Raw genomic sequence first — 21,952 nt, forward strand, 5'->3', positions numbered from 1 at the left:
AGTGGGTAGCCTTTCCTTTCTCCAGGGGATCTTCTTAACCCATGGATCGAACCCAAGTCTCCCACATTGTTGGGCAGATTCTTTACCAGCTGAGCCATAAGGGAAGCCCAAGAATACTGGAGTAGGTAGCCTATCCCTTCTCCAGTGGATCTTCCCAACCCAGGAATCGAACTGAGGTCTCCCACATTGCAGGCTGAGAAGGTTGGACACAAATACCCTGAATGCCCCTTGCTATTAAAGGGGTCACAGTTTTCTCCTTCCCCAGAGAAGGGCATGGCCTCTCACTCCAGTATTCTTGCCTGGAGAATCCCCTGGACAGAGGGACCTGACGGGCTACAGTTCGTGGGGTCACAAAGAGTGGGACAAGACTGAAGCAACTTAGCATGCATGCCGTTTTCTCCTTTATGCTGCTTTTGTCAAATGTCAATGTCATTGCTATGCTGGCTTTACTGCGCAGAGGCCAGAATACATTTTTCCCTATCTGGTGTGGACTCAACACCTTATTTACCATAGGAGAGCCCTGTGGACACTAAAGTCTGATGGCTTTTTTCATCAAGCGCTAAGTCGCCCACCAGGCCCCTCGTCCATGGGATTCTCCAGGCAAGAATACCGGAGTGAAAAATTAAAAAGAAAGAATACTGGAGTGGGTTGCCGTGACCTCCTCCAGGGGGTCATCCTGACCCAGGGATTGAACCTGGACTCTGGCGTCTCCTGCAGTGGCAGAGTGGCGGGTTCTTTACCACTAGCGCCACCTGAGAAGTCTCTTTTTCAACAAGGGGCCAATCGTTTTTAAGTTCAGTCTCTGTTGCAAAGCACATCGATGTGGACATCAGTTCTCTGAGTTTGAGTCCTGGCCTGGCAGAAACCCTGGCCAGGCGGTATCTAGGCCACACAGAGAGACATTGTGCCCAGCTTTCCACCCAGAGGGTTCTAGAGGCGAGAAGCTGGCGCCTGAGAGGAACCCTCTCACCCATAAGCCTCTCTGCCCTCAGTCCCTGTGGGCGGGTCTAGAATTGGCCCCGCCTCCCGGTACCCAGCTGAGTGAGTGAGTGGGTGACATCTGACCTGAACTACACCAATCCAAGTGCTCTTCCGGTGAGGAACCGTTAAGACGCCAGTAGCCTCCAGCGCGGCGGCTTGTTGGCAGCGACCTGTGGAGAGGGAGGAACGCGCTACCACTGCTGGGGTCTTGGACGTCTCAACTATTTTCTGACTCTTCTTCCAGTCAGGTACGTCTCAACAGTATTCTTTGTATAAACTATGTCTCTACTGATATAAATGAAATTACCTAGGACCAAAGTTTGGGGATTAATCAGAAAGGTGATCGATTGAATTGCTCGCCGGCCAACTCTCCTGTCCACCCTCTGTTCAACCCTCTTTCCTTACCTGTGTTTAGCTTCAATTTTGTGGTTAATCATTTCTTGCTGTCTTTAAAATCCCTCGATCGTGTTGCGCTCCTTTTAAAAAATCGTATTTCTTTGCATCTAATTATTTTTGTGGTTCGTATTGATATGCCCAGAAATCGAACCGAGGTCTCCTTCATTGTAGGCGGATTCTTTACTGTCTGAACCACGAGGAGCAGATAAATATTCACCTACACTTTGGAAATGGTTGCACTTTCATTTATATTAATGGGCCCTCTAAACAGGAAATGACAATCCAGTATTCTTGCCTGGAGAATCCCATGGACAGAGGAGCCTGGCAGGCTACAGTCCATGGAAGCACAGAGTCAGACATGACTGAGAAACTAACACTCTCACTTTCAAACCACTTTGAAATAGTTTTTTAATGGATCATGAGGCACGAACATTTATCCATCTTTATATCCATCCTCCTAACCGTATTTCAATTGGTTAAACTATTACTAAAAGGTAAGATTTATAGTATAACCGTGGGGCTTCCCCTGTGGCTCAGCTGGTAAAGATCCCACCTGACAATGCAGAAAACCTAAGAGACGGGTTTGATCCCTGGGTCAGGAAGATCCCATGGAGGAGGACATGGCAACCCACTCCAATATTTTTGCCTGGATAATCCAATGGACAGAAGAACCCGATAGCTTACAGTCCATAGGGTGGCAAAGAGTCAGACAAGACTGAAGCAATTTATCACACAGATATCATTATGGTTCCTTTCAGCAGTGAGTGAATCTTTTTAAAAAAGTTTTTTTGAAGTAACTTCAGACCCGAAAAAAGTTTGCAAAAAACAGTATAGAAAGCCTTCATCCAGATTTCCCTAATGTTAATATCTTACATAGGCATAGAAAAATTATGAAAATTGAAAATTAATATTGATGCAGATACTTTATTTGAATTCTACCATTTATCCCAGTAATCTCCTTTTTCTGTCCCAGCATCCCATTCCGGATACCACATTTGGCCATCATTTCTCTTTAGTCTCCTCCAGGCTGAGAATTCCTCAAGCTTTCTGGGTCTTTCCCAACAGTGAGTTTTGGAGATACTGGTCAGGTATTTTATAGAATGTCTGTCAATTTGGGTTTGTCTGGTGTTTTCTTAGGATTAGATGAAAGTTACACATTTTTGGTGATAATACCTGTTTTATCTCCTCTCCTTCATTCTAATGGTGATGGAGTGATTTCTACCATAGGGATCTGGGGGTGGCTGCTGAACATACATACCTGATACTGGACAGGTGCTACCCACAGCAGCTTCTCAGTAATGTTCACTCACTGCCTGGGGGTGGAGGACACTACTGGCTAGGTGGAGCCTCAGGGGTGTCATGCTCTGGAAGAGAGTGAACAAGCAGGGCTGTGGGAGGCAATCTGTGGTAACAAGAGGAGGAGGTGACCCTTGGTTCCCAATGAAGGATGTGATTAGCTTGTTTGAATACTTCTGTGGGCTGGTGGGGAACTGAAACCTGATAGTCAGGGGCAAGCAGACACTGTGGCTACTTCCTATGATAAGGCTGCTTTGGGGCTAGGGGAATTCTTGCTGGGAGCCAAAAAGAGGGCTAGGATTCTTCTCAGACTTTTATTCACTGCTTTTATTATTATTATTACTTTACAATATTGTATTGGTTTTGCCATACATCAATATTAATCTGCCACAGGTGTACATGTGTTCCCAATCTTGAACCCCCCTCCCACCTCCCTCCCCATACCATCCCTCTGGGTCATCCCAGTGCACCAGCCCCAAGCATCCTGTATCCTGCATCAAACCTAGACTGGTTGATTTGGCCTACAACAAATATGACTAAAAGGTGACTTTCTATTTCTTTATTCCTACCATATTTGTTCATTGGAATTCTGTAGAGCTGTCTTTTCTCCCTCATATTTTTTACAAATTTTCAAATTATAAAATTTTATAGAATGCATTTCTAATTATCAAATCAAATAAGTAATCAAATTCTTTGTGTCAATATTGATTCATGAATAACTTTGTTATATTGTGACTTATAATCAAATTATGTCATTATTTAGTTTCTTGCATTTTTCCAGCTTTGGTGATTAGGAACTCCTTCTTGTGGAGTTTGTGTTCTTTGAGCACGACCTGGTTCTTTTCTGTGTACTTCCTTGCTGGCATTATAAGGTATTCCTGTTCATCTTGTGTTTTTCTTTCCCCACCATGACCCTGAAATCAGAAAATTTCTGCCAAAACCTGTGTTTTCTTTCCTTGGAAAATGACATTTAGTAACTGATATCTCCCTGCATGTTCATTGCTACTGGGGTTTCCTTGCAGCTAGGTCTTCCTTTTCCATTCCTAAATGAAGGAAATATATTGTCTGTATATACTTTTGCTTCCAGAAACATTGGAATTTCTCTAGATATTTCTGTAGATAGTGAAAGCCAGGAGCTCACACCGATACTTCTTTTTTTAATTAATTAATTAATTTTAACTGGAGGATAATGAGTTTACAATATTGTGATGGTTTATGCAATATATCAACAATCCACTCTAGCCTTATTTGTCACTTCTTTGTCTCACCTGGCTCTCCTTATCTTCAGTATTTACTTATTTGTTCACACCTGATTTTACATGATGTAGTTGCAGAAATGCTACCAAATGGTTAGATAGTATGACCGACCTAATGGACATGAATTTGAGCAAACTTTAGGAGATAGTGAAGGATGGGGAGACCTGGTGTGCTACAGAGACAGGGATCAGTTGTCAGATACAACTTAACCACTAAACATGAAACACGCACCTGTTAGAAGCAGATCTGATGACTTGTGTTTGTGCACACTTCTTTACATCTTAAGCCTCAGAGGATGCAATCAAAGTACTGTTTCCCCAAGTTGCTTAGCTTAGCTATTTTCTTCCTCACCCCTTCTCTTGTGGTTAAGACATTCATTTGTAATATATCTAGGTTAATTTGTTGGTGTTTCTAATTTGAGTTTGCCCTCTCCCCCCCATGTCCTAGTTAATTTTAATTTTTCACTTAATCTTGGGGTATGTGAAACACTACTGTGATTCAGACTCAGGGCTACACAAAAACACATACTGTAGGAGTATGATTCTTTCCCCATGTCTTCCACCCCCTTCCCATTCCCCATTTCTTTTCCACAGTCCCCCTGTAGATAACCAATCTGGTTATCTGGTTGAATCTTTCCTGTATTTACTCAACACAAATGAATAGATACATATGGGGTTTCTTATGTTCCATTGTTTATTGAATGAAAGCATTTTCTAAAGCTTCTTTGCACTTTTCCTTTTTCAATAAACAGCATTCCATTAAAAAACTCCTTATTCTGTACTCCTTCATTCGTTTTTACAGCTACATTAGATTACACTGGCTTCTATAGGGGCATTTCTGGAGAAGGCGATGGCACCCCACTCCAGTACTCTTGCCTGGCAAATCCCATGGATGGAGGAGCCTGGTAGGTTGCCGTCTGTGGGGTCGCACAGAGTCGGACACGACTGAAGTGACTTAGCAGCAGCAGCAGCAGCATAGGGGCATTTCAGTTGTTTTCAACATTTCATAATGATTAATACAAACAGTGCTGCAGTGAATAACCCTGGGTACACGTATTTTTGTGTTGGTGGAAATGTCTCTTCAAGTTTCATTCCCAGCAATAGGATTGTTGGGCCAAATGTTAAATGCATCTGTAGTTATGTTGCGTTATGGCTGAGCCACTTTCACTTTCACTTGCCATACATTAAAAAAATCTTTTTAGTCACATTGAATGTTCTTTTCTTTAATCACCTCTGGAAATTTCAGTCACAATTAGAAAGCCTTTCCCAATGCTGATATTGAAGAATTCTGCCATATTTTCTTCAAGATTTTGTTATGGTTTCATTTTTCTGTTTAGATTCCTAAACCCATTTACAGTTTATTTTTGTGGATGGTATGTCATGGATCTACACTATTTTTTTAATGTCTCAGTTGTTGCAGCATCATTTATTGAATGTTCATCTTTGCCTCAGTGATTTTACATGCCTTTGGGTCATATACTAAAATCCCCAACTATAATTGGTGTTATTCTGAGTTTTTTATTCTATGCCACTGGCCTATTAGTCTATTCCTGTACTGGTACCCCAGTGGTATAAATTTAGAGCTTTATAGTGTGCTTTTATGTCTGATATGATTACTATTCACTCATAGGTTTTCCTTTTTACTTGTATCCTGGCTATTCTTGCATGTTTTTTTAAAAAAAATATGAACTAAATTATCCATTGGTCTAACTCCATAAAAATGTTCACTGATATTTTTGAGATTATATTCAATGTATACATAACTTTAGAGGGAATCAATATGTTTTTAATGCTGAGTTATTCTATCTAAGGTTATTGAAAATCTTCCTACTTATTCAAGTTTCCTTCTATGTTGTTCAAAATGTTTACAAATTATCCTTGTATAGATGCTCTCATTAAATTTATTTCTATACATTTAATCTTTGTTATTGCCATTGTATATGGGATTTTCTCTCCTAATGTGTCCTCCAGCTGTGTGTGTGTGTATGTAAAAACAAAGACTAATGATATTTGTATGTAACTTTATAGCCTACTACCTTGCTGAATTCTCTTCGTTTTAGTTAATTTGTCATGGTTTCTATAAGACTCTTCAGGTGTGCTATGATATCACCTGGACATAGAGTCGGCTTTACATCTTCTTATCCATTCTTAAAAATCTTATTGGTTTCTCTAGTCAACTGACTAGTGCTTGCTGTTGAAGACTGAACAGGAGTGATACAGTGGGCATCTTTTGTTATTCCTGACCTTATTGGAAAACCTCTGGTACTCCCCCACTAAATAAAGTACTTGCATGAGGAACTACTTACATAGCTTTTATCATGTTAATAATGCATCCCTGATTCCTATTTCTTGAGTTTTCTCTTTTTTAACATGAATGCCTATTGAAGTTTCCCAAAGATTGGTTTGGCATCTATGATGATAGTCATATGATTATTGTTCAGTTGCTATGTCATGTCTGACTCTTTGCAACCCAGGCTCCTCTGTCCTCCCCTATCTCCCAGAGTTTGCTCAGATTCAAGTATATTGAGTCAGTGATGCTCAATTCTCTGCTGTTCCCTACTCCTTTGGACTTCAATCTTTCCCAATATCAGGGTCTTTGTCTTTAAATACGTTACCGTGGTGAATGATATCAATGAAATTCCTAATATAGAGCCAGCCTTGTATTAATGGAATAAGTTCCACTTTATCACAGTATACTACTTTCTAAATGTACTGTTGGATGTTTGCTAATATTCTATTTAGAGTTTTGGTATCTATGTTTATGTTTTAGTATCCTACTTGCTTCCTAAAAGAAATAAGGGACGTTTCCTTCCTTTCAAATGTTCTTAAACAAGTCATAAAGCTTTGGTACTATTTGATCTTTGATGGTTTACTAGAATTCACCAATAAATACATCTGAGAAAGGTGCTTCTTGGGTGTAAATCTTGTAATAACTTTACCCATGTGAAAATTGGCTGATTTAAACTTTCTAACACTAGAGTCAGAATTTTGGTAGTCTGTATTTATCTAGGAAGTTACCTATTTCATGTGGATTTTCAAGTTTATATGAATATAGGTTGACAAAGTAATCCCTCAGTTTTTAAGCTTCAGTGATTATTTCTCCTTTTTCATTTATTATTTAGCCTGTCTCTGTGATCTTCCTTCCTTCATCAAGCCAGCTTATGGCTTGTCTGCTTTGAAAAACGGGATTTCAATTTGTTATTCTGTTTTGTGTCTCATTCATTTCTGCTTTTATCTTTTGTTTTTTGTTGTTGTTTTTTTTTAGTTGTTCTTTTTCCCTAGGTTTTCTTTTCGATTTTCTGAGGCCATATTTTAATTCATTTATCTTCATTCGTTTATTTTTACACATAAATGTGTTTATGGCTGTGAACTTGCCTCGGATCACTGCTATAAGTATCCCCCATATATTCTGATATGTAGTATTTCATAGTCATTCTTTATAACTTGAGTTTTTTTTTTTTTAACTCAACATTTTTAAAGAAAAGTTAAAAATTTTTTTTCAGGTGGAAAAGCCTTTCTGTTTCAATTTTTGTTAAGAACTTTTGTTGCATTGGGATTAGAAAAGATTGTTTGTTATATTTCTACTTTATAGAAATTAATGATATCATCTCTGTGAGATAATTATGATCCATCACTGACAAGTGTATATTCTCTAGTCTCTTTTTTTGTTGTTGTTTATTTATTTTAATTGGAGGCTAATTAGTTTACAATATTGTGGTGACTATTGCCATACATCAATAGGGATCAGCCATGGGTGTACATAGTCCCCCAGTCCTGAACCCCCCTCCCAGTTCCCATCCTACCCCATCCCTCTAGGTGGTCCCAGAGCACTGGCTTTGAGTGCCCAGCTTCATGCATCAAACTTGCACTGGTCATCTGTTTTACATATGGTAATATGCATGTTTCAATGCTATTCTCTCAAATCATCCCACCCTCGCCTTCTTCCACACAGTCCAAAAGTCTGTTCTTTACATCAGTCTCTCTTTTGCTGTCTTGCATATAGGGTTGTCGTTACCATCTTTCTAAATTCCATATATATGCGTCTATATACTGTATTGGTGTTTCTCTGTCTGACTCACTTCACTCTGTGTAATAGGCTCCAGTTTCATCCATCTCATTGGAACTGACTCAAATGTGTTCTTTTTTATAGCTGAGTAATTGTCCATTGTGTATATGTACCATAACTTCCTTATCCATTCATCTGCCAATGGACTTCTGGTTGTTTCTGTGTCCTAGCTGTTGTAAACACTGCTGCAATGAACACTAGGTACATGTACATGTGTCTCTTTCAATTCTGTTCTCCTTGGTCTGTATCCCCAGCAGTGGGACTGCTTGGTCGTATGGCAGTTCAATTTCCTGTTTTTTAAGGAATCCCCACACTGTTCTCCATAGTGGCTGTGCTAGTCTGCATTCCCACCAACAGTGTAAGAGGGTTCCCTTTTCTCCACACCCTCTACAGCATTTATTGTTTGTAGACTTTTTGATGGTAACCATTCTGACCAGCATAAGATGGTACCTCATTGTTTTGCTTTGCATTTCTCTGATGAATGATGTTGAGCATCTTTTCATGTGTTTGCTAGCTATCTGTATGCCTTCCTTGGAGAAATGTATATTTAGCTCTTTGGCCCACTTTTTGATTGGGTCGTTTATATTTCTGGTATTGAGCTGCATGAGCTGCTTTTGTATTTTGAAGATTAATTCTTTGTCAGTTGCTTCATTTCCTATTACTTTTTCCCATTCTGAAGGCTGCCTTTTCATCTTTAGTTTCTTTTTTGTGCAAAAGTTTTTAAGTTTTATTAGGCCTCATTTGTTCACTTTTGTTTTTATTTCCATTACTCTGGGAGGTGGGTCATAGAGGATCTTGCTGTGATTTACATCAGAGTGTGTTCTGCCTATGTTTTCCTCTAAGAGTTTTATAGTTTCTTATCTTACACTTAAGCTTCCCTGGTGGCTCAGAGGTTAAAGCATCTGCCTCCAATGTGGGAGACCCGGGTTCTATCCCTGGGTAGGGAAGATCCCCTGGAGAAGGGAAATGGCAACCCACTCCAGTATTCTTGCCTGGAGAATCCCATGGACTGAGGAGCCTGGTAGGCTACAATCCACGCGGTTGCAAAGAGTCGGACACGACTGAGCAACTTCACTTTCTTTCTTTCTTTCACTATCTTACATTTAGATCTTTAATCCATTTTGAGTTTATTTTTGTGTATGGTGTTAGAAAGTGATCTAGTTTCATTCTTTTACAGGTGGTTGACCATTTTCCCAGCACCACTTGTTAAAGAGATTGTCTTTTCTCCATTGTGTATTTTTGACTCCTTTGTCAAAGATAAGGTGTCCATGGGTGTGTGGATTTATCTCTAGGCTTTATACTTTGTTCCATCGATCTATATTTCTGTCTTTGTGCCAGTGCCATACTGTCTTGATGACAGTAGCTTTGTAGTATAGTCTGAAGTCAGGAAGGTTGTTTCCTCCACTTCCGTTCTTCTTTCACAGGATTGCTTTGGCTATTCGAGGTTTTTTGTGTTTCCATACAAATTGCGAAATTATTTGTTCTAGTTATGTGAAAAATACTGTTGGTAGCTTGATAAGGATTGCATTGACTCTACAGATTGCCTTGGGTAGTGTACTCATTTTAAGCTCAACATTCAGAAAACGAAGATCATGGCAGCCGGTCCCATCACTTCATGGGAAATAGATGGGAAACAGTGGAAACAGTGTCAGACTTAAATTTTTTTTTTTTGGCTCCAAAATCACTGCAGATGGTGACTGCAGCCATGAAATTAAAAGACCCTTACTCCTTGGAAGAAAAGTTATGACCAACCTAGATAGCATAATCAAAAGCAGAGACATTACTTTGCCAACTAAGGTCCATCTAGTCAAGGCTATGGTTTTTCCAGTGGTCATGTATGGATGTGAGAGCTGGACTATAAAGAAAGCTAAGTGCTGAAGAATTGATGCTTTTGAACTGTGGTGTTGGAGAAGACTCTTGAGAGTCTCTTGGACTGCAAGGAGATCCAACCAGTCCATTCTAAAGGAGATCAACCCTGGGATTTCTTTGGAAGGACTGATGCTAAAGCTGAAACTCCAGTGCTTTGGCCACCTCATGCGAAGAGTTGACTCATTGGAAAAGACTCTGATGCTGGGAGAGATTGGGGGCAGGAGGAGAAGGGGACGACCGAGGATGAGATGGCTGGATGGCATCACGGACTCAATGGACATGAGTCTGAGTCAACTCCAGGAGACGGTGATGGACAGGGAGGCCTGGCGTACTGTGATTCATGGGGTCACAAGGAGTCGGGCACGACTGAGCGACTGGACTGGACTGAACTGTACTGATTCTTCTAATCCATGAACATGGTGTATTTCTCCATCTCTTTGTGTCATCTTTGATTCCCTTCATCAATGTTTTAGCATTTTCTATATATAGGTCTTTTGTTTCTTTAGGTAAATTTATTCGTAAGTATTTTATTATTTTCATTGCAATGGTGAATGGGATTGCTTCCTTAATTTCTCTTTCTATTTCTTCATTGCTATTGTATAGGAATATAAGGGATTTCTGTATGTTAATTTTATATCCTGCAACTTTACTATATCCACAGATTAGCTCTAGTAATTTTCTGGTGGTTATTTAGGGTTTTCTATGTAGAGGATCACATCATATGCAAACAGAATTTTACCTCTTCTTTTCCAATCTGGATTCTTTTTTTTTCTTTTTGTTCTCTGATTTCTGTGGCTAGGGCTTCCAAAATTATGTTGAATAGTAGTGGTGAGTGTGGGCACCCTTGTCTTGTTCCTGACTTTAGGGGAAATGCTTTCAGTTTTTCACCACTGAGGATAATGTTTGCTGTGGGCTTGTTATATATGCTTTTATTATGTTCCTTCTATGCCTGCTTTCTGGAGAATTTTCTATCATAACTGGGTGTTGAATTTTGTCAAAGACTTTCTCTGTGTCTATTATTTCCACCATTCTATTTCCCACCTCACTTATCTTCTCTTCTGCCTCAGTGATTCTACCACTGGTTTCCTTCAGAGTGCTTTTAGTCACAGTTATTGTATTGTTCACTAATGATTGACTCTTCTTTATTTCTTGCAGGTCCTTTTTAAACATTTCCTGCATCTTTTCAATCCTTGACTCTAGTCTATTTATCTATAACTCCATTTTGTTTTCAAGATTTTGGGTCATCTTTACTAGGATTATTCTAAATTCTTTTTCAGGTATACTCCCTATATCCTCCTCTTTTGTTTGGTTTGGTGGGTTTTTGTCATGTTCCTTCACCCGCTGAATATTTCTCTGCCTTTTCATTTTGTTTAGATTGCTGTGTTTGGGGTGCCCTTTCTGCAGGATGAAAGTTCATGGTTCCTTTTAATTTTGGAGTCTGCTCCCTGTGGGTGGGGTTGGACCAGTGACTTGTCAAGGTCTCCTGGTTTGGGGAGCTTGTGTCTGTATTCTGGTGGGCGTAGCTGGATCTCTTCTCTCTGGAGCACAGTGAAGTGTCCAGGAGTGAGTTTTGGCATGTTCATGGCTTTGGCATGGCTTTAGGTAGCCCCTCTTTAATATTCAGGGTCTGTTCCTCTTTTGCTGGAGAATTAGCATGGTGTTTCTTGCACTGGGACTTGTCTTTTGGGTGGATCTTGGTTTCAATGCAGGTATGGAGACTTCTGGGTGAGCTCTTATCTGTCAATGTTCCCTGCAGTCAGGAGTTCTCAAATATTCTATCGTTCTGGAGTTAATTGTCCTGCATGTGGCTTTTGGTCCTACTCTTACAGTTGCCTCAAAACTTCTTCATCTATACAAAACAGAAGATAAAACTCCTAGGTTAACGGTGAAACAATTCTCCACAGCCAGGAACACCCAGAGAGATTCACAGAGTTATGCAGAGAAGAGAAGAAGGAGGAAGGAGATAGAGGTAACCTGGAGGAGAAAAGGGAGAGTGAAAAGGGAGGAGAGCAATTAAGCCAGTAATCAAATCCCTAAGTGAAAATGGATACTAAAAATTAGATTCTTAAAGGTACAAAATTGATAATAAATATCAGATATCAAATTTTAAAAACCTAGAATAGAAGTTAGACTTTCAAAACTACAATAAAAATAAATAAATAAATGCAAAGTCAATCACAAAAATAAAAAATATATATATATGCAATTTGTTTTAAAAGCATTTTTTAAGGTAATTGTAGGCTATAAAAATGAAAGCTAAAAGAATAAAAGGGAATTTAAAATTTTTTTAAAGTTAAAAAGTTATAATACTGAAATTTTATATAGGAATTTCTCTGGAGATATTATGGGCAGTGTGGGGTCACTTCAGTGTCAGATGATCCCTTGTTTCAGCTTGTACTTGTTCTCAAGATCTATAGGTGCCCCTCAAATTCACAGTCTGAGCATTAACTGCAGGGTTTTAATCTGTTGCACCCGTCACTTCCAGAGCAGTTCCCCCTGCTTTATTTATTTTGGCTTCCTCTGTTTGCAGATCTCTTCAGTGTCTAATTTCTGCCCTGACAAGAGGGGGTGAATGTGGCCACTGATTTAGGTTCACTTGTTCAGTTGTGTTGTGGGGAGAGAGGGACACTGCAAACATATACCACTGGCATGTGTGGGGAGTGATCGCAGTGGATGGACCACACCAGTTTGGCCACAGCCCAAGGTGGTGTGTACTTTCTGGGTCCACACTGCTCAGGCTCCAGAGTGCTCTGCAAGGGCTCTGTCCCAAGTGGGCCCTGTATTTCGTGCACTTCCCAGGTCTAAGCCGCTCAGGTTCTTGGGTGCTGCACAGGGGCACAGATCCAGATGGGCTGTGCGTTTTGTGCCCTTCCCAGGTCCAAGCAGCTCAGGCGACCAGGTACTTGGCTAGTGCACTGTCCCAGGTGGGCCATGCATCTTATGCACCTCCCTGGTTACAGCCGCTTGATTTCCCAGGTGTGCTGCAAAAGCACAGCCCCAGGTGTGCCAGGTGTCTCCTCTCAGGAGCTGATCTCAGGCTGTGACACTCCTGGCAGATGTGAAACATCCAGGGTCCCAGGGATGCATGGTTAGCTACTGGGAGCCTGCTCACTATTTGGTGGAAGATGTGGTCTCTGGGGCCAAGACTGCAGCAGCTCCTTGCCTTCTGGCTCCGGCTGTCACACACCTACCTCTCTGCCTCTGGGGATGGAGGGCCCTATATAGCAGCTGGCTTGCTTTCCTTTAGTATTCGTGCAATCACTTGTTCTGTGAGTGTGCCAGGGGTCACCATGCGGCATTAGAGTCTTTCATAGGAAAGTGTTTGTTTTTTTTTTTTTTTTTTGGTCTCTCTGGCAATCCCATGGTTTGGGTTGCTATCTCACATGAAGTCCTTCAGATTGTCCTCAGGGAATTCAGGCCCAGTCCTTACCCTAAGGACCAATGATGCAGCCTGTGCCTCTCTGCCCAGCCCCACATTCCTAGTGGCAGATGCCAGTGTCTGTGCCACTTCTCCATCTCCACTTGCAGTTGCAGTTAGGTGGGTATTCTGTTTTTTTTTTTTTTTTCTCCTGGTTATGTTGCCGTCTTTTGTTGACTATGATGGCTACTCTATTTCTTCTAAGGGATTCCTGCCCACAGTAGTAGATAGAATGGTCATCTGAGTTAAATTCACCCATTCCAGTCCATCTTAGTTCGCTGATTCCTAGAATGTTGATGTTCACTCTTGCCATCTCCCGTTTGACCACTTCCAATTTGCCTTGATTCATGGACCTAACATTCCAGGTTCCTATGCAATATTGCTCTTTACAGCATTGAACCTTGCTTCTATCACCAGTCCCATCCACAACTCGGTGTTGTTTTTGCTTTGGCTCCATCCCTTTGTTCTTTCTGGAGTTATTTCTCCACCGATCTCCAGTAGCATATTGGGCACCTACCGACCTGGGGAGTTCATCTTTCAGTGTCCTATCTTTTTGCCTTTTCATACTGTTCATGTGGTTCTGAAGGCAAGAATACTGAAGTGGTTTGCCATTCCCTTCTCCAGTGGACCACATTCCGTCAGATCATTAAAAAAGCAAGAGAGTTCCAGAAAAACATCTATTTCTGCTTTATTGACTATGCCAAAGCCTTTGACTGTGTGGATCACAAGAAACTGTGGAAAATTCTGAAAGAGATGGGAATACCAGACCACCTGACCTGCCTCTTGAGAAACCTGTATGCAGGTCAGGAAGCAACAGTTAGAACTGGACATGGAACAACAGACTGGTTCCAAATAGGAAAAGGAGTACGTCAAGGCTGTATATTGTCACCCTGCTTATTTAACTTCTATGCAGAGTACATCATGAGAAACGCTGGGCTGGAAGAAGCACAAGCTGGAATCAAGATTGCTGGGAAAAATATCAATAACCTCCGATATGCAGATGACACCACCCTTATGGCAGAAAGTGAAGAGGAACTAAAGAGCCTCTTGATGAAAGTGAAAGTGGAGAGTGAAAAAGTTGGCTTAAAGCTCAACATTCAGAAAATGAAGATCATGGCATCTGGTCCCATCACTTCATGGGAAATAGATGGGGAAACAGTGGAAACAGTGTCAAACTTTAATTTTGGGGGCTCCAAATTTACTGCAGATGGTGACTGCAGCCATGAAATTAAAAGACACTTACTTCTTGGAAGAAAAGTTATGGCCAACCTAGATAGCATATTCAAAAGCAGAGACATTACTTTGCCAACTAAGGTCCATCTAGTCAAGGCTATGATTTTTCCAGTGGTCATGTATGGATGTGAGAGCTGGACTATAAAGAAAGCTAAGTGCTGAAGAATTGATGCTTTTGAACTGTGGTGTTGGAGAAGACTCTTGAGAGTCCCTTGGACTGCAAGGAGATCCAACCAGTCCATCCTAAAGGAGATCAGTCCTGGGTGTTCATTGGAACGACTGATGTTGAAGCTGAAACTCCAATACTTTGGCCACCTGATGCGAAGAGCTAATTCATTTGAAAAGACCCTGATGCTGGGAGAGATTGAGGGCAGGAGGAGAAGGGGATGACAGAGGATGAGATGGTTGGATGGCATCACTGACTCAGTGGACATGGATTTGGGTGGACTCCAGGAGTTGGTGATGGACAGGGAGGCCTGGCATGCTGAGATTCATGGAGTTGCAGAGTCGGACCCGACTGAGTGACTGACCTGAACTGAATGTTGCCCTCTGAGATTCCAAAATGCCCCATAGACATGCCTGTGAGAGGGTTTCCTACTGTGTTTAAAATTCTTCTTCACAACTCCCTCCCCAGGGATAGGTCTCCGTCCCTAAAACTTTTGTCTCTGTTTTCATCTTTTGTATGTTGTCCTACCTCCTCTTGAAGAGTTTGGGCTGCCTCTCTGGGTGCCTTGTGTCCTCTACCAATGCTCAGAAATTGTTTTGTGGGAGTTGCTCAACAGTCAAATGATCTTTTGTTGAATTTGTGGGGGAGAGGCTGGTTTCCCCATCCTATTCCTCTGCCATTTCAGGAGCACCCTATTCTCTAGTCTCATACAATCTGATCAGCCTTAGACTGAGTTTGATCTATTAAATCTTCTATTGTTATTGTTTTCTCTTATTACTGTTATTTTATCCACATATCCTTCCCTTTTTACTTTTTGAAGGTGTTTGCAGTACTCCTGGTGCATAAATATTACTAAGGATTATATCTTCATTTTGAGTTTGCTTTTATCATTAAGACATGTTCTTCATCATGTTTAATGCATTGTTAAAACTCATCCTGAACCACCTATTTCCTTAACACTTTATGCTCTAGTACATGCATTTTTTTCCTCCAGTATCATTTAACACTCCCCTATTGCATTATGATAAAAAAGGTTGTTCTATTTTCTTATACTGTTCTCCCTTCTCTCATTTTACTTGCACATTTTCTGTTTTTTTCACAACATAAAACTTCTGTACATTAGTCTTCTCCCCTTTCCTCCATGTTGATTTTAGTATTACATGTAAAATACTCATCATTAGATAGTTTGGTGAGGTTTGCCTTCTCATCACCTGTTGGAACACAATCTCAGTTCCTCTTTTAGAAGATTGCTTGGCAAATGTTCTGTAAAGAGACGTGTAGGGTATATTGTAAGTTTCTGGGTCACAGTGTTGCTGTCACTCTACTCAACTTTGCGACTGTATTGCCAAAGCATTCAGAGACAATACATAAATGAGAGATCGTGGCTTTGTTCCAATAAAACTTTATATATAAAACCAAGCAGTGGGCTTGATTTGGGTTAGTGGGCCAGTCTGAAGACTGACCCCTACTCTAGTAGCTTTCTTAGTTGAATATAAAATCTTTATGTCAACTTTTCATTTTGTTTGTTTTGGAGATTGAGGGAGAAGTCATGAGTACTCTGATTTGTGGTTTTCTTATGTATTGCAAGATCCTTAATTTTCCCTTCTGTTTATTTTTCCCATCATTACCCAAGTGCCAACAGAGGCTTCTCCCTTCTTCATTGCCTTATTCTTCCCTAAAAGCTGTATCTTTCAAAAACTGCACTTTTAAGTCATCCATGTCCCTTAAAAAGCTCCTGTTAGGAATTCCTCCCCTGCAGTCCATGCTCTCATATTCTAGGACACCTTTTCAGTAATTTCAGATGCATTCTGTGCTTAGTCATTCTGCTATAGTTTTAGATCTGCTCTAAGCCCTTTCCCATCTTCCTTCCTCTCTATCTCTTGGAAGATTTCTATGTCTGTCTTTTTTCCTGCCACAAAGCCTAGTCATGGGAGTATGAAAAATCATGCTGCGATTTCATGATTTTTGTTTTATTCACAATTATTTTGAATTTTTGGCATTCTCCATTTTAAAGGAATTGTGAGGCTTTTATGTTGATGCACATTTTCCTTCTTATTGGTTTGTATCTTTTTGGGAAGAAATAATTTGAGGAAGGTCAAGATTGGCTTCTGCTAACTTACCTATGACTTATAATGGCATTTTATCTTATGTAAATGTGTGTATGTGTGCATGTATATAATTAAATATACACACGTCTATTTTCATTCTATTCCCAGAGGAGAGGTCACTTGAGTTGGCCATACAATTTGCCCATATATTTATTCAATAAGCATTTTGTCCATAGCTATCCCCGGAAACAAACAAGAGACTATAGATTTCTTCCCAGAACTTCTAAATATTCTCCATTCTGAAGCAGGTTTGTGAAGATGGACCAAAAGATCACAGCCACACTCCTCGAGCTTGCTGTAAAGAGTCTGCTGAGTAGTGAGCCTGCAGTGATGCATGCTCTGGAGAAAATCCCAAGAGATCTCTTTGTTCCATTGTTCAGCACTGCCTTCTTGGGTGGGCATAAGAAGATCCTAAAAGCAATGGTGAGGGTCTGGCCTTTTCACTGTCTCCATCTTGGGTCACTGAAGGCACAGGAGTCATACTATGACATCTTGGAAGCCATGATTGATGGTCTGCCTATCCCCCCAGCCCAGAACTCTTCCTCTAGGTAAGTCTATGACCAGAAGATTTATAGGGAGTCAGCAGGAGGGTATGCTGTAGCCTGGGGCAGGGGAGTATCTAACCTTCTCCCAACACTAGCCAATGAGTTCAGCAGTTGGGGTCACCTTCAGTATTTCATTGTCTTACAGAGTTGATTAAAGAATAGAGATGATTGAGGGTACTATGAATGAATTTGACTGTGATTACATAGAAGTGGAATATGGGCATTGAGACAGGGTAAAATCAGAGGTGAAGGAAGTGTGGGGAAAGAATGAAAGATGCTCAGTTTGTGTGGAAAGGACTGCTTGGTGAATGGTGATGAAGTGAAAACCAGGATTCAGGTGTTCTCTCCATTTCCCACCATTGATCTTGCTGGGTTATGTTCCAATCAACCACATTTCATGTGTTCTGTCTTCTTTCCTTACAGGGGCCACAAACTGAGGATCCTAGATTTAAGGCACAACTCAAACTGTAAGACAACATGCTCTCATGTCAGGCTCACATTCCCTTTCTGTTTACAGTCATGCAAATACTCTCAGCACGCTGTCCTTAACTTAGAAAACACTCAGCATCCTGCCAGGTGCCTTGGGATTGGTAATTCCGGGTCTGAGGTTGAGTCAGCTCAGGGAACCATGGAATTACTAGTGGATATTTCCCTCAATAATACCTTGAGAACACAGCAGTTTCTCACTTTCCTCTGTAATAAAGTTGAGCAGAGCTCTGGGTTCTTGCACCTCTGCTGTAGAGATTTGCAAATCAATAGAATGTCTGCCAACAAACGTATCCTTCAGATTCTGGATCTGGGGTGCATTGATCATCTGAAAATGGATCAGGCCTATCTGAATGAGATCGTCACCCTTTTTGCTGGAATGATCCACCTGCACAGCCTTAGTTTGTCTAACACCCCCTTTAGGTCTTATAAGGGAAGGAATTTCAGGATTTTTCTCATCCTGCTTGGGCAGCTGGAAAACCTCCGGGAGCTCAGGTTGTCTTTCTTCTACCTCAGAGATCAACTGCACAAACTGCTCAGGTGAGGGGGTTGGGAGAAATCTGGGTTCCCTGAAAACCTCATTGTTAAGACAGAGGGACCATTCTTGCATCTTCCTATGCTCCTAGTAACCTATTTTTTCTTTCACCTCAGTGTAGGCATTGCTGGGAGTTTGAACCTAGCTGGGGGAAAATGGGGTACCTTATGGTGAGGGGCAGATGAGGTTAGTGAAGGAAGCTGTGCTCACTCATTCATTCAGTGACCACGGGCAGACAGAACATGTTTCTACATAGATTTCTGAAAAAGACTCAGTCCGTTTGCTCCTGGACTTTATAGCTCTCTAGAGAGGAAGGGGAGGCACTCAGAGAGAAACATTAAGTTGTAGTTCTAATGCACATGCCCGTGGATGGGTCACAAGAGTTAACACTGCCAGATAATTTTGCTCCTGTATTTTCCTGAAGGCTTAGACCCTTGAATGGAGAGCTTGTCATCTGGAAAGTAAAGGAAACCCTCAGTTGGCTGCTTTCCTAGACCCATTCTCACCAAATAAGTGAACCAGATCCAACCCTTATTATTTTGTATATACTGAGTGCATGTGATTTTTTTCACTTAATCCTTCTCGTAACCCTGTTTAATAATTACTGGTGTGTACATTTTCAAGGTTAAAACCCTCTTCCTAAGAGTGGTAAAGTAACTTTCTCAGGGTCCCAAATTTATAATCTCTGATCCTAAAGTCCACATTGATAACCACCTATTGGAAACAAGTATATAGCGGTTTATTCTAGAGGAATATATTCCTGTAATTTGGGGCTCTTTGCTGTCATTCTTCTGAAATAAACTTACTTTTTCTCTCTTTAGAGTCCTGCCACCTCATCTGGATACACTGTGTCTCTCTTTCTGTGGCCTTTCTATCAGAGATGTCACTTTCCTGTCCCAGAGCTCTCAGGCTACCCAGCTCAGGGTATTGAATCTCAATAACAATAATTTCTTTTCAGAAGCTTATGAACCCTTCCAGGTTCTGCTGGAGAAGGTCTCAGGCACCATGCAACATCTGGAGATAAATAATTGTATGATGACTGATTCTACTCTCTTGGCCATCATCCCCAACCTGAACCAATGTGTCCACCTCCGTGTTTTTAACTTTGCCTTCAACCCCATTACGATGCCTGTGCTCAAAAGCCTTCTGCAGCACTTGACATCCTTGCCAAGGCTGAGGCATGTGATTTATCCTGTTCCTGTCCATTGTTACCAGGAGAGGAATTTTCATCACAGCTTGAACCGACAGAAACTCGCCGAAGTTCAGGCCCAGGTCAAGGCGATGCTGCACATGTTACACCAGGATCACGTGCAATGGGCCACTTATTCTTAGTGATTTCCACTATATAAGAAGTGTTTCATCACTGATGCATGGCTATTAAGTGTTTATTGTTTTACCTGAAGCCCAAGTTTGTAGAGATACATATACAAAGTTCTACTGTTCCAGAAAACTGGGGTTTAGGAGTGTTGGCTATGTAACTGACCTCCATAAAAGAGAAACTTTAAAAAGGAAATAGACGAATTTGAAAGGTCCTCTGGATCTCTTGCTCACTGCCCTCTACCTCTTCTTCTCATTACTAACCAAGTTATGGCTATGTGATATAAGCTGAGCAAGGCATAATACATCATATCATTTCCTTCTCCACACTGGTCCATTTATCAATCTATGGGCACTTGACACAATTCAGATCTGTTGAAATTCTTCCTAGAGGTGGTAGTTATTGAGAAATTTTGCTCTCTAGGTACCTGCAAGTCTCCTCCGTTTCTGACTCGCTCAGGTTGTTTATCAGGACACATATGCAGGTAAAAAGAAACAGACTATGCCCACTACCTAGTGGTATCTTCATCAGCATGTTACTGCCTGATTGCTCGGGTCTCAGAACCCTGGCTTTGTTACTGGCTATTCCACACACATTCACCAGGTATCTGTTAGGATTTAGGTACTTTTCCACATACTAAAAAAAAAATAAAGTCCCTGATCTCACCAAAGTGTAGATACTCCTATCGTTTACTAGTTTGTCTGTTTTCCCTAGAGCACTTGAGAACTTATTTATCCTCCATAAACCTCCCCCCACTTTTTTTTACATTTTCCCTTACATGATTGGCTCAAATGATATTGGCCTCTTTTGTCCTGTTGGATAGCTACTCAGTCCTCACATCATGGCTTGAATGTTAGCTCCTCAGATAGGTTTTCTGTTGTCTATTATTTCCCCATTTAAGTAGATTTATTCTGATGTTTCTTTGTCTTAATGTACCATGTACAGTTCCTTCATGGTGTACATTGTTCCATATGTATTTATTCTGTCTGCTCTTCCACTAGAGTTGCACTGTTCAGTATGGTGCACACTAAGCATATGTGAATACTGAGGTCTAGAAATTTGGTTATTCTCAAATGTGATGTACCCTAAGTGTTAAATGCACACTGTGTATCCAAGAGTTAATAAGAAACAAAGGATGTAGAATAACTGATTAATCATTTATGTATACTGTTTACATGTTGAAATGATAACATACTGCATATCAAAAACAGTAAAGATAAGAGAATGTAAATTCTTTATATTGTTATATGTTAAAATGATAGCATTGTATTTCAAAGAATTAGTAAGAAAAATGTTAAAATAGTTACCTGCTCATATGTTTACAAGTCAATGTGATAAAACAAGGCATTTCAATACTTACTAAGAGAAAATACCGTTAATTAATAGATTGTTCCTAGTGTTTATATGTTGAAAGGGTAACACAGAAAATGTCAACAATTTGGTAACAAAAAATAGAATAGAAAAATAATTAGTAGTTTGTGTATAGTGTTTCCTTGTTTAAATGAAAACAGACTGCATTTTAAAGACTTAGTAAGGAAGAAAAATGTAATAGTAATTAATGATGTGTTCATTGTTTCCACGTTGAAGTGATAAAACAATTTTTAAAACTCAGTAGAAAAATTTAGTTATTTTTCCTACATGTTGAAATGATAAACCATTTCAAAGACTTGAGAAAATGTAAAAATTAATTAATAATAAAAATAGTGAATAGCTTGTTCCTAACTGCATGTGAAGTGAAGTCACTCAGTTGTGTCAGACTCTTTGTGACCCCATGGACTGTAGCCTACCAGGTTCCATCCATGGGATTTTCCAGGCAAGAATACAGGAGTGGGTTGCTGTTTCCTTCTCCAGAGGATCTTCCCAACCCAGGGATCGAACCCGGGTCTCCTGCATTGCAGGCAGACGCTTTACCATCTGAGCCAGTATGTTGTTGCTTTTTTTGAAATGATAAATGGCATTTCAAAGAAATGAGAATAATATGAGAATCATAAGAAAATTAGAATGCAACAAGGTCACCATTACCCTGATACTAAAACCAGAGAAAGACACTACAGAAAAAAAAAAAAAAAAGACATGGCAACAGCTTTGATGCATATAAATAGAAAAATCCTAGACAAAATATTAGCAAAACGAATCCAACAATGTATAAAAAGAACCATACACCATAACCACATAGCATTTATTTCAGGGTCGCAAGGATGATACAACATTTACAAATCAATCTGTGATGCACCATTATAACAAAAGTTAAAACTCACATAATTATCTCAGTAGATGCA

General features: G+C 40.4%; 1 protein-coding gene across 1 annotated transcript; it reads left to right on the plus strand.

Moving 5' to 3' along the window:
• The first annotated feature begins 1,134 nt into the window (after positions 1–1,134).
• LOC121818214 (melanoma antigen preferentially expressed in tumors-like) lies at positions 1,135–21,395 on the plus strand. The gene is made up of 4 exons (XM_042241866.2): positions 1,135–1,229; positions 17,038–17,337; positions 17,758–18,360; positions 19,177–21,395. The coding sequence occupies exons 2-4, from the start codon at positions 17,048–17,050 to the stop codon at positions 19,685–19,687; spliced, it is 1,404 nt and encodes a 467-aa protein (XP_042097800.1). The 5' UTR covers positions 1,135–1,229; positions 17,038–17,047; the 3' UTR covers positions 19,688–21,395.
• The last annotated feature ends 557 nt before the right edge of the window (positions 21,396–21,952 follow it).

This window comes from Ovis aries, chromosome X (assembly GCF_016772045.2).
Source record: "Ovis aries strain OAR_USU_Benz2616 breed Rambouillet chromosome X, ARS-UI_Ramb_v3.0, whole genome shotgun sequence".
Taxonomy (NCBI): domain Eukaryota; kingdom Metazoa; phylum Chordata; class Mammalia; order Artiodactyla; family Bovidae; genus Ovis; species Ovis aries.